The sequence below is a fragment of the Rousettus aegyptiacus genome, unplaced genomic scaffold (assembly GCF_014176215.1).
Source record: "Rousettus aegyptiacus isolate mRouAeg1 unplaced genomic scaffold, mRouAeg1.p scaffold_m13_p_14, whole genome shotgun sequence".
In the NCBI taxonomy this organism is placed as follows: Eukaryota; Metazoa; Chordata; class Mammalia; order Chiroptera; family Pteropodidae; genus Rousettus; species Rousettus aegyptiacus.
The window spans coordinates 58857922-58871263 of NW_023416289.1; the positions used below are offsets into that span (position 1 = coordinate 58857922).

A 13342-nucleotide genomic window follows, 5' to 3' on the forward strand; every position below is an offset into this window, starting at 1 on the left:
ATTTGTATTGGCATATAGTTGCTTATTACCTTTTTATTATCTGTAGGAACTGGAAAATGGCTTCTTTCTCATTCCAAATATTGGCAATTTGTCTTTCCTCTGATTAGTCTGGTTAGAAATTTATTAATTTTATGGATCTTCTCAAAGATCCAGCTTTTCTTTTCATTGATTTTTCTCTACTAGCTTCCTGTTTTCTATATCACTAATATTCTTGATACTCTTTATTTTCTTCTCTCTATATAGAGTTTAATTTGCTTATTTCTAGTTTCTTTAGGTGAGAGCTATGTATGTAACACATCCTTCTATGCAGTAATTATAACTATCATTATAATGACCTTTTCTGCCAGTTCTAACATCTCTCAGTTCTTGGTTTTAGTTGCATGACTTTTCTCTTCATTTTGGGTCCTATTATCCTGCTTCTTGGAAAACCTGGGAATTTTCGGTTAAATGCTAGACAGTGTGAATTTTACCATGCTTGAGTGCTGGACATTTTCGTTTTCGTATAACTAGTATTGATGTATGTCCTGGGACACAATTGAGTTAATTGGAAACAGTTTGATCTTTTCAGATGGCTTTTAGGATTTGTTAGGTGGGGATGGAATGGTGTTCAGTCTAGGGCTAATTATTCCCCACTGTCGAGATAAGACCCTCTGTGCGCTCTACTCAATGCCCCTTGAATTATGAGGTTCAAATCTGACCGATAATAACAGGCACTGTTTTCGACCCTGTGTGAGTGTTGGGCGCTGTTACCTTTAATCATTTCATCTGGTTCTTTCTGTAGCCTCAGGTAGTGTCCTCACGTGCATGTGCTGACCAGACTCATCTCAATACTCAAGGGGGACCTCTTGCACATCTCCGAGTTCTTCCTCTGTGCATCTCTCTCTCTGACGTTCTTCGTCCTACAAACATTAGCTGCTTTGGACTTCCTGTATTATTTGTTCCTTGTCCTCAATTTAAGGTGTCTACCAGGCTGTGACTTAGTTCCACTTCTCTTCAGTCAGGTCTTTGCTCAAATGTCACCTCCTCAGAAAGACTTTGTACGTAAAGTAGTACAGCTCTCACACTCCTTTTATTCTATCTTAATATATATGCATCTCTTTATCATCTGTCTCTCCTCACTATAATAAGCCCAGTTCTGATCTTACGTATGTACTTAACAGAATTGTATGCTCCCACATGTCAAATAACATACACCAAATTGTTTGTAATAGCCCCACACTGGAAACAGCCTAAACGTTTGTCGGTTACTTCAGAGCAGTGAAAATGAATAAACTACAGTACATGCAGCAACATGGATGAATTCCAGAAATACAATGTTAAAAAAGGACCCAGACTCAGAATGCTTCACATTGATGAACGAGGCAAAACTAAACTATAATGTTAGAATTTTGCAATATTCCCTTTGGGATATGGGTTTTGCCCAATAGGGGTGCCCAGAGTGGCCTTCTAAAGTTCTTTTTCTTGAACTGGGTGGTGAAATCAGGTGAGTTCTAGGTCAGATATTGTGTTCTCTGATTCCCTGGACAGAGTCAGTCATGCTGTCCTCTCTGACCCAATATTCAAACAATTATATTGTAAGTGTTACATTTTTCAGGGGAAGGAGGGTCATCTTGTTTTGTTTTTTGTTTAATTTTAGTTATCTCGACTGACCGGCATGTAGTAGGTGCTCTGGAGACATTTTCTGATGGACGGAATGAGCAAAGGAAGGAAATGCCTGACAAGCAAATAGCCAAGGGCTCTGCCTTCCAGTCCTATGCCCTCTCCTTCGTTGCCTATTTCTAGCTAGGGTTGGAGAGATTATCCCATGTTACGTCTGGGGAGCCCAGATTTGTTGGCACCTGTTTGTCATTGGAGAAGAAAAGTGTCAAGACTTTTAGGTGACCTAGAGGTCTCAGACAGGAGGTAGGATGCGATCAGACTCCTGAGTTTTGTCAACCCTGTAGCTGAAGGGACAAGGACGCCTCTGCCTTCTAGTTTTGAGTGGCCGCAGGGTGTAGGGTGTGACTTGGCTTATTCAACAGGCTTTGCCAAGAATATTTTTGCCACCAGTTTATGAAAGGATCCAATAAAGTTATCTTCTACCATTAAAAATCTATTTGCTTTGTACGGTTTTTTCCACACCAAAAATTCTATTAAACTGAGGTACTAAAACTTAACAGAGTGTCCTTTTTTCCTTTTAATTTTGAAAATTTCAATAAACATAAACTTGGAGAGGGTAATAAAATGAGGATAAACAGAGCCTCCAAAGCAAATTGTGTAGACTCTATGAAGGAAAATTCCTTCAAAGTTTGTTCTTACTGGAAGTGACTGGGCCTCGGCGATGATTTAGCTGAATCCCAACTGATGAATCGAGATTTCCATGCCAGGTTTTATTAAGGAACGCAGGATACCGTCTGTTCACTTTGAAAAGAATTCTGGCAATTCAGCGGTGTCTTCAAATTTTAAACGTATATTTTGATTAACACATTTTTGCCGGCACCGGGCTCGTTCGCTCCTCACGAACACTAACGTGAATGTGTGTCTCTCTGCAGCTGCGGCGCGCCCATCCAAGTTTCCGAGGTGAAGCTGCTTTCGTTTTCCTCGGGGCCCCTGACTGTCTTCCTCCCTGCCGAGGTGAAGGCCATCGGGACAGAGAGCGACCGCGTCCTGCCGCTGCAGGAGCTGGCCATGAGGCGCCTGCATCACACCTGTCACAGTGCTCTGAGCGGTACGGCGGCCTTTCCGCGTCTTCCTGCCTCTTTCTCTCTGGCTTTAGGAATGATGCCCCTGCTGCCTATTTCAGTGTTTCTTGTTTTTATTGCAGTAAAATACACAGAACATAAAATTTACCATTTTTCAGCGCTCAGGTCGATGGCATTAAGTACATTCACACTGTTGTTGCAATGGGACTTTTTTTTTTTTTTTATTAAAAGAGAAGGTTTAATAATTTATCAACACTGATCTATCTCTTCAGCACCCCCTAAAGACAAAGAAGCATTTACTAAAATATGGCCTTCGGTCACAAAGGTCAGAAGTTAAAAGTTAAACTCTGTGGTTTAAATGAAGGAAGTTGGTGTTCAGGGACTTATATTTAGCGGAAATGAGAAGGAGAGCAGAGGCACCCTCTTCACTAGGAAAAAATCTGCGAAGTCAGGTGCCTCTTCCAGCAGAGCGGAGTTTTACCTTACAGCCTCCTCCCATCTGAGAAATGTATGCACCTAGAGGGGAAGAAATGCCCGGAGCCTCTCTCCGCTGTCCTCACAGTGCTACCACGGCATGCCAGGTCCTGTGGAAAGGGCCTGGCGTGTGTGGATTTCACAGGTGCTGTCAAGTGGGTCTCTGACATCCTTTAGCGAAGCTCTAGGCAATATTAATAAAAACACATTTCATGTGTTTTCAGAACTGCTAAATGTTTTAGCTTTGTTTTTGTTTTTTTTTTTTAAATTCCATAAAAGAAACATTTAACATTACCCTTCCAGGAATGTCTAGTACAAAGTCGTTTCTTAAAATGAAACTAAGTGCCCATCAACAAACAGACCATTGGATAAAGGAGTTATGGTTTATATAGACAATGGAATATTACTCAGCCATTAAAAAAATGAATTCCTCCCATTTGCAACAACGTGGATGGACCTAGAGGTTATTATGCTGAGTGAAATAAGTCAGAAAAAGAAAAATATCATATGATTTCACTTATATTTGGAATCTAAGGAACAAAAAGAGCAAAATAATCAAAAACAGGCTCACAAATATAGAGGACAGGCTGGTGATGGCAGGTAGGGGGGCGGTGAGGGTTGGGGGGGCTGGGAGAATGGGGTGAAGGGTTAAAGAAGTACCAATTAGTAGTTGATCGCTGGTCATGGGGATGGGGAGCAGGGCAGAGGGAGCGCGGTCAGCAGTCATGGAATGGCGAGGTGGAGGGCCAGAGGAGACAAAGAGTAACATAAATGTCGAACCGATGTACTGTATACTTGAAACTAATAATAAAATTAAATTTAAAAAATAAAATGAAACAAAATTATAATTATTTACTTATAAGTAAATTTCATTGTTCTAAACGGTTATCAGTAAGTCTGGACACATATAAAAGGTGCTAAGATAATTTGTATTTCCTTCCCAACGATGAGTCAGTGATGTTTAGGCTTCACCTCACATAACCATTTCCCTCTGCCGCATTATTACCGTCAGTAGCAAACCCAGTATATATTTGTGTTCAAGTTCACCTGAGCCACTGCAGAGTTTTGCTTTCAACAGTTCTTTTGTGTAAACAAGACTAAGCTGAGGGCGAAACGCCCTGTTTTGCTTAGACAGCTCGTGGGAGTGCGACAAGGAAAAGCTTGATTTCACCGTTTTTCATTTTATTTCATTTCTTTGTTTCCTCTCTTTATTCTTTTCAGTAAATAACGTTTAGCTCCATGGATCCTAAATGCCCAGTAGATCTAGGAAGAACCTAGCGGAAGTCCATGTTCGTCTTCAGCCCCAGTTCCTCTTTATTCTCTGTCTGTTACAGACATTCACGAACCCTGTCTGGGTAGATTCATGCCCTTTTCATCTTTGTTCTTAAAGAAGATTTGGTCTTATTCTTTCCTGGTCTCTACCTCAGGACAGCGTCTAGTTGCCCTTAAAGAAGTAGATTTAGGTTTTCTCTTAGTATCAAAAATGTAAAAAAAAAATCTTTCATTCTTAAATAAGGTTACATTTTTATTCAATGCCTCTCAGATAACAGAATTTTCAACATGCAGTACTTCAACAGAACTGACCTGGTACCAAAGAACAATATTTAAAGACACCTAGTTTAAAGAAATTGAATTTTTTCATTCGTGCATGATTTTCTCTTGTGTTGCAGATTTGAACTTCCTGTCTCCGATCTCATTACCCAGAAGTCTCCTGGAGCTGCTGCACTGCCCCCTGGGGCACTGCCACCGGTGTAGCGAGCCCATGTTTACGATCGTCTACCCCAAGCTCTTCCCCTTGAGAGAGACGCCGATGGCAGGGCTGCACCAGGGGTAATGATGCCCGCGCGGGCGCCGCGCTGCGCCTGGGGAGGGCCGGCAGTGCGGGGGGGCGGGGGACACGCCTGGGGCGCCTGCCAGGTCCGCAGCTCCGCTGGGGCCCCGGGTCCTTCCTCAGCCGCAGCACAGTGAAACCAACGCGCGTTTTCAGTATCATGGGAAAACTGGACTTCATCACTTTATGCTCATACGCAGAGCAGTTTTATTGCATATGCCGTTTCGTAGCTCATTCTTTGTTAGGAGTGTTTTCCTGCTGCTCCCATGTTCTCCATCGTCTTTAGGCCATAAGGAAAGTCAGCATTTATTCCATAACGGGACCTGTCCAGCCCTTCTGTTTAATTGGCGCTGCCGAACTGCCTGTGTGTGTTTCTGCTGTGAATTTCTAAACCTCCTAGATGGCATTCTTCTGCCACTCTGTTTCCTGGCACACTGCCTTGAATTCGCTGAGAATGTTCACTGAGTGAAAAACCCCAGACTGGTAGTTTAAAAAAAGAATACCAGACAATTAAAAATAGGCCGTCAAATGAAAAATCCCCCGTTAGCACAACCACAGCGTATAGATTTTCTAAATTTAAGATCTTCTAAGTTTACATTTTTCAAAGTTAAAAAAAAAGAGTACAATAATGCCTCACTTATCCATCAAATGTGGTATTTTGGGTTAGTGAATCTTCCAGATAACTTGTTGACTCTATCCAACGCTGAGAAGTGTTTCCTTTGTAATCATTTTTATAGCAGGAGAGTGAGTGTAGGCAGGGTGCTGAACCCCTCTGAGCCTCGCAATGGGGACACAGAAGAGCCTGCTCGGTGGGCCATCCTGTGACTCTGCAGATGAAGAAGGCAGACACCTAGCACACAGCTGGTGTTCAGTCCATCTTCTTACCCTAAAAAATCCTATTTTGCTGCACTTCTGATTCCTGTTTTAACTTTCGATAGTTTTAGGATTCCCTTGTTTACTGCGCCTGTCTGCAGAAGACCTCCTCCTAACATCTGCTTCTTCTAACCCTAGGTGATCAGCTCTCCAAATTCAGTAGAATTCCATTTAAATTAGAGTTAAAAGGACCAAGTCAGAGTCCGAGTATGTGACCACACGAATAAAATTAACAAAGGAAATACTCACATCCACGAGAAGCAGCGGCACGATAGCGGTCAGGTGCGCGGACCTCGGTCATGGCTCCTCCGCGGGGACCCCTCGCACAAGTCACTTGGCTTCTCTGGGCTTCATCTTTTCATCAGTAAAATGAGCATAATAATATCCGTTTAATAAGGTCATTGTGAGGATTGAGTGAGATCATTCATGGAAAGAGCCCAGGACAGTACCTGGCATGTAATAAATACCAAGTAATTATTAACTCTTATCCATTTCTGCAGCTCAAAGACTTTTTAAAATTTCTTTTCGGGGAAGAGGGTTGTTTTTAGGAAACAATCTTCGTATTTGCAGTATATCATCACAGGACTATCGACCAATTCATTAAACTATAGTAAAATCCTAATGCATTGTTATTGCATAATTTCTTATAGAAGACGTTTCCTTACTGAAAACATGAAAATGAAAACAATTCAGTATGGTCAGGATGCTGTTAGCAGCTGATAAAATTCTGAACACCTATTTAAAAAGACACACTTTCTTTTTATCATGGTAGTTTGTGAAAGTTAAGCAGGGCCTTCAGCTGAAGTCATCTTTGTGTTACCTTTATATGAAATTTGGAGAGTTACTTAGTGTTTGCATATTCCATTTACTGCTACTTATTTCTCTGCTACAACCTAGAAATTCAGTGCAAATAATCTTATGTTGTTTCAGAGCATAAATATAATAGTATTAGTTTAATAAAATGCATGTATCAAGTACATAGAACTTAGACAATGCCCTTTTGTTGAGCGAAGCCACAAGCGCTTGTGCTTGTAACAAAGATGAAATGCCAGGATATAAACATGGCTCTCTGTGGTGAGTTAATGCTCAGGTCTGAAATTGAGTTTGTGGCTTTCATTTCGTCCACCAGCCTTTGCTCCTTCCCATGTTGCTATGGAGATTGTATTAAAAGCATTGACTTCAGTTTCTACCATAGTCTTTAAAGGACTTTTTTTGGTAACTGAAAACCAAATACTTGAATCTCAGTAGCTTATTGCTGGAAATAAAATCAATAGTTTTTATGTGATAAACTCTAAAAGGTCTTGATAATATTATTAAATTTTCTAATATATTTAGTTCAATTTGCATCGCTTGTCATAAAATAATACATTGGATCAGCCGATATCTAAATTAATGTGGACATCTGGCATTGTTTAAATGAACATATTGAATATTCTTTTAAAATACCAAGTCCCGTACAAGTGTTAGTTCCAACCTAAATTTAATACAGAGTGAGTAAAAAGAAATTACAGTATTTTTGCATAAACAATAAGTACCCAAACCTTCAAATATCAATAGCAGAGAAGAATGGCTAGTATATTCATGACTTTTGATCCTTGTAGACATCACAAATTTTCATTCCCAAACTTACTGTTCTTTAATGAAAATGGAGAGCATCACCTTAGAGGATTATTTGTTAGTATGAATGACAACATGTCTCTGCCTTTTCCCATGCATGTGTGATTCTCGCAGGTCCTTGCTCTCCCAGGGGGAAATCAGGCTACCTAGGGTTTTTCAGGAGCGTTGTACTAGTCGGCTAGGGTGGCCACAACAAAATAGCCACTACGCTGGGTAACTTAAACAACAGAAGTCTCTCGTCTCACAGCCCCGAAGCCTGGACATCTGAGATCCAGGTGCCGGCAGGGTCGGCTCGTTTCGAGGCTGTGAGGGCAGGACCTGTCCCAGGCCTCTCTCCTTGCCTTATAGATGGCCATCTTCCCCTCTCCCCTCTGCCCATCACCCTCCCTCCATGTATGCCTGTCTCTGTGTTGAAATCTCCCCTTCGTATAAGGGCACTGGTGATACTACGTTAGGGCCCACCCAAATGACCTCCCCCTAACTTAGCAAAATACACCTGCAATGATCCCGATTCCAAATAGGCCGCTGTCATGTTGCCTCACGTGGCAGTGAGTGTAAGTACATGCGTGTGCACACAAGCTCTCCATTCTTATAAGGGCACTAATCCCATCGCGAAGGCCCCATGCCCGTGACCTCGCATAAACCTCATCATCTCCTGAAGGCCTCGTCTCCAGACACCAGCACATTGGAGGGCAGTGCTCACACATGCGAATCGAGGGGGTAGGGTGCACAATTCACTTCTTGGCAGTCACGTTCTAAAGGTACTGGAGCTTAGGACTTCGATGTATGAATTTGGGGGAATACAGTTCAAGCTATAACGGACTTCTAAAAATTCCTGTCCTCACATGCAAAATAAATTCACCTCATCCCAACACCCGCCAAATCCTAACCCATTCTAGTATCAACTCTCAAGTTCAGAATCTCATCTTAAATATCTTAAATCTCTAGATCAGGTCTGGGTGAAACTTGGGTATAGTTCTTCCTGGGGCAGAATTCCTTTCCAGCTGTGAACCTGTGAAACCGGACAGGTGATCTGCTCCCAGCATACAACAGTGGAACAGGCATTTTCTCCCACCCCACGAATCGCCTTTTCCTTTTGTCCATTGCGTCCTTCGCTGTTCAGAAGCTTTTGGGTGCGACGCAGTCCCACATACCTATTTTTGCTTCTGTCGCCTGTGCGTTTGGTGCCATATCTAAGAAATCACTGCCAAGACCACCGTCAAGAAGTTTTCCCTCTACATTTTCCTCTAGGAGTTTTATAGTTTCAGGTCTTATGTTTAAGCCTTACCTTGTTTCTGAGTTCATATTTGGTATGCTGTAGGATAAGGGTTCGAGTTCATTCTTTGCAATGTTGATTTCTTGTTTTCCCAACACCATTTGTTGAAGAGACTGTCTTTTTCCCACTGTGTATTCTTGACTTCTTGTGGAAGATCAGTTGACTGTATATGTGTGGGTTTATTTCTAGGCTCTCTATTTTGTTCCATTGGTCTATATATCTGTCTTTATGCCAGTACCATACTGCTTCGATTCATGTAGCTTTGTAATATCTTTGTAAAATTTAAAATACTCTTCAGTAGGTTTAAGTAAATCATTAACTATTGCTTCCTCATTGTATCACTCAACAAATAAGTATTAACCATCTACTGTGGTACAGACTCTGTACTAAGTGTTGGGGATTCAGCTACGACTAAAACACCTGATACTTCTTTTCCCATATATATCTTACTCTTAAATTTCTAGGGCCTGGGCAGATCAAGCAGAGAAGCAAGTATGTAATATTTAAGCCTCTGGTTCTGCACACGGAATAATCCCATAAGAGACAGTTATTATTAACATAAATGTAACTAGCAGATGCAATATATTACTAGATGAATCTCCCACAAGTTAATACTACACAGCCTTGGGAGTTTTATCAGCTCAGCTCTGTCTAATAAACACTGTTTGTCTTTTGGCTTCAGTTTCTGTATGAGTCAAGGATATGCTTTTTGTTTCTAATCAGGAAACACTTTTGCAAAGAAATAGCACCATTTCTGATGATTTTCATAGGCTCCAATATGTGCCAACAATATTGTGATTTATTTTTTTAGGATAGTGGTATTTCTGTATTTTAAAAGTAGGCTGAAATGCTCTTTCTTCTGCCTTGCCTATAAATACGCTTAGATTCTGAGGCAACAAATGTCAAGTCTGATGTTCTTTGTAAATTTATCAGCACCTCCTTCCTAACTGCAGAGTTTATTGCCCAGAGTATCTCCCCTAAAACCATCATGTCTCAGGTGTCATAGTTCTGGAATTTTAAGGACCCTAACGAACACAAATCTTTTTTTTTTTTTTAATTTCTTATTTTTTTAAATTAATTTGTTATGGTGATGCTTTAGCAGTAAGGCATATACCTATTTACACTGTGTGGTCAACTCTCATAGTTAGATTTCTGCCACCACATATTTGACCCCCTTTACCCCGTCTACCTCCCCCCGCCCCACAAATCCATTCTGAAGGCAGTAGACTTGTTGCTGTACTCATAACAACTTAGATAATTAATGCAACAGGCAGATACAATATGTTATTAGAAGGGTCTCTCAAAAGTAAATAGTACATATCTGCAGACTTGGGATTTCTAGGAGACCGCCGGGTCACCCTGCCTTGCCCCTTGAGTTAATGGTGACCCCACGGGCATCATGCTTCAGCGAGTAAAAATCCCACATCTCTGTGCAGTTGGACGCTTTTGCTTAGACCTTTATTTTGAAAAACTAAATGGTTGTGGTATGAAATGTATCACTTCTGTGAGTGATTTTCACTTAATATGTTTATCTTTTTAAAAATTGGAGAGTTTACTGTAGCAGATGATCAAAACTGTCTGACACAATTTGAGCTTGCGATAGCAAGAAAGTCAAACCTCTTCGATGTTCTCTTCCATGAGACAAGCCATTATATAGACTTAAACAGTGAAGAAGAAGGAAAAAAAGAAATTTGGAAAGTTTAGTTAACCAGTCCTCAAAAATGCACTTGCCATTTGAGATCATTTTGTGTCAGTTTATTTCTCTAGTGATTTATACAAATATATGCATTCTGGTGGAGCAAATTACCTAACCAACTTTAATTTTTTTAAAAAAAGGTAATACAAAGTCCCTGATAACTTAAAATTTACACAATTTCCTGAGATAAAAAATATCAAAAGTAATGCTGCCTTTTTATTTTCTTACGAGTGTAATTTGCAGAGCAGAATTTTTGAATTTCGATCAAGTCAAATTTACCCATTTTAATTTATAGGTAGTGCTTTTTGTGTCCTAAGAAATCTTTACCTACCCCCAAAGTCCTAGATATGTTCTCCTGTGTTCTCTATTTTGTTCTGTTGATCATCGCCTCTCAGTTAATACCAAACTGTCTTGATTAGTGTAATTATACATCAGGTAAAGTGACCCTTTCACTTGATTTTTTTCTTTCAAGATTGTTTTAACTATTCTAGGGCCTTTACTTTTCTATATAATTTTAGAATAAGCTTATCTTTGTCTCCAAAAATCCTTGTGCTGGGTTTTAATAAAAATTATATTCAATCTATAGATCAATTTGGAGAGAACTAACATCTTTACTTCATCAAGTCTTCCAATGCGTGGACATAGTCTGTCTCTCTGTTTATTTAGGTATTCTTTTATTTTTTCATCATCATTTAGTATTTTCAACATCCTTAAATGTTTTATGCGGTTTATACCCAAGTATTTCACTTTCTTTGCATGAGTATAAATTCTTATATTTTTAAATTTCATTTCCATGTGTTCATTGTTACTTTATGGAAATGTAATTGAGCTTATTTTTTAAATTTCCATGTGTTCGTTGTTAGTCTATGGAAATGCAGTTGAGTTTTAATTTTTAATTTTATATGCTTGTAACCTTGCTGAACTTGCGTAAGAGTCTGGGAGTATTTTCTATAGAATCCTTGGCATTTTCTGTGTGGACAACTATGTCATGCCATTTGAAAGTAGGAATAGTTTTAGTTCTTCCTTTCCAATCTGTATGGTTTTTATTTCTTTTTCTTGCTTTATTGCAGTGGTTAGAACTTGCAGTACTATGTTAGGTAAAGTGGTGAGAGAGGTCATCACTATAAAGTGTGATGTAAGCAAGGTTTTCTGTAGATTCTGTTTATCAAATTGAGAAAGATCCCCTCTATTTCTAGTTTGCTGAGAGTTTTAGGATGAATGGATGTTGTATTTTGTCGTACTTTTTCCGAGTCCATTGAAATCATACATATTTTTCTTTATTAACTTGTTAGTAGAGTGGATGACATCGATTTTCAAATATTGAACCAGACTTAAAGGTCCAGAATAACTGCCACTTGATCATGATGTGTGGTTCATTTTATACATTTCTGTACTTACTTTGTTAATACTTTGTTAAAGATTTTTATATCTATGTTCATGAGATAAAATGAAATCATGAAATCATAGTTTTATGATTTTATACTATATCTGGCTATAGAGTCAGAGTAATACTGGCCTTATAAAATAAATTGGGAAGTGTTCCTTCGCTCCTTTTTCTGAAAGAGATTGTGTAAAAAATCTTCTTTGTTCTTTCAATGTTTGATAAAATTCCCCAGTGAAAGCACTGTGCCCAGAAATTTCTTTTTTTAATTACATATATTATTCCTTTTATATTTCTAGGACTATTCAGGTTGGCTATTTCATGTTGGTTGAGTTTTGGTAGTTCATAGTTTTCAAGGAATTTGTCTCTTTCTTCTCAGTCCACAAATTTATGAGTATAAAGTTTTTCATAGTATTCCTTTATCTCTGTAATGGCTGCATGATCTGTAGTGATATCACCTGTTTCATTTCTTATATTAATTTGTCTCTTCGTCAGTCTTGCTAAAAATTTATCAATTTTATTGGTTTCTCCCCGTAATTATTATTTATCCTTCTGCTTGCTTTTTTTCTTTTGCTCTTTTTTTTAGGTTTTTGGGATAGAAATTTAGATTATTGATTTGAGACCTCTTTTAACAAAAACATGTTCTATAAAATGCTGTCTCAGCATTGCTTTACTATGTGTCAAAACTTTTGATTAGTTGTAATTTTCATTCCCATTTAGTTCATGTAGGTTTTTAAATTCTTTGAGTCTGCCTCTTTAACCCATGGGAAAGTAGTCATTTGACACATGGGTCAAAGAAGGTGAATGAACTGTGTTGTTTACTTTTCACATTTGAAAATTTTCTCTTTGTTATTGAATTTTAGTTTGATTTCATAGTGGACAAATAACATACTCTATGCTTTTTATTTGCTTTAGACTTAAATTGCTCTTTATCCTCCAACTTCCTGGCGGAAACTTAGGTTATTGATTTTAGAGCATTCTTCTAGAAAATACATGTGTTTAATGCTATAAATTTCCCTTTAGTACTGCTTTTGCTGGGAAGAAGACCCTCAAACTCTTATTACTCAAATTCTGAAATTGACTCTGAGCAATCCCTGTGAATACATTTGTACGATAAGTTCCTTAAAATTATGTTTTCCAAGTTCTCTGATATATATGTGGCCTAGCTAAAGCAGTGATATTTTCTGTTACATGATTTTTATAACGTATTTCTAATTCCATCATTGCACTGTTGGTTCTTATAAGCAGAATTCAGACCATAACATAGAAAAAGCTTGTTTTTTCCTTAGCAGCTAACTGAGGGATATTATGTCCTCTGAAAACTGCTAATAAAATGAGCACACACCTGCCTCACCTGATTCCAGGGCTCAGTTGTAAAAGAGAATTTGCATTTCTAGTGTGTCCTTTGTTGGGGTGCCTAATCTTTTATTTTAACAAAGGAAAAAAACTGTCTCTGATAGAAAGAACCCTGACATTAATCTCGAACTCAGAGTCCTTCTCGCCCTTTCTTCCC

The 13342-nt window shown here is 39.0% G+C and overlaps 1 protein-coding gene and 1 non-coding gene across 3 annotated transcripts in view; both read left to right on the forward strand.

Annotated features, from left to right (window-relative positions):
- The window catches only part of LRRC28 (leucine rich repeat containing 28), a 75700-nt gene that overhangs the window by 59664 nt on the left and 2694 nt on the right, over window positions 1-13342 (forward strand). For both annotated transcript variants that reach the window (XM_016154943.2, XM_016154944.2), the window contains 2 exons: window positions 2532-2707; window positions 4826-4985. In XM_016154943.2, the coding sequence (XP_016010429.1) occupies window positions 2532-2707; window positions 4826-4985 (336 nt within the window). The remainder of the gene's footprint in view (window positions 1-2531; window positions 2708-4825; window positions 4986-13342) is intronic.
- LOC118611548 lies at window positions 10301-10420 on the forward strand. Its single transcript, XR_004954507.1, has one exon. It is a non-coding gene; the product is annotated as a small nucleolar RNA SNORA28 (small nucleolar RNA).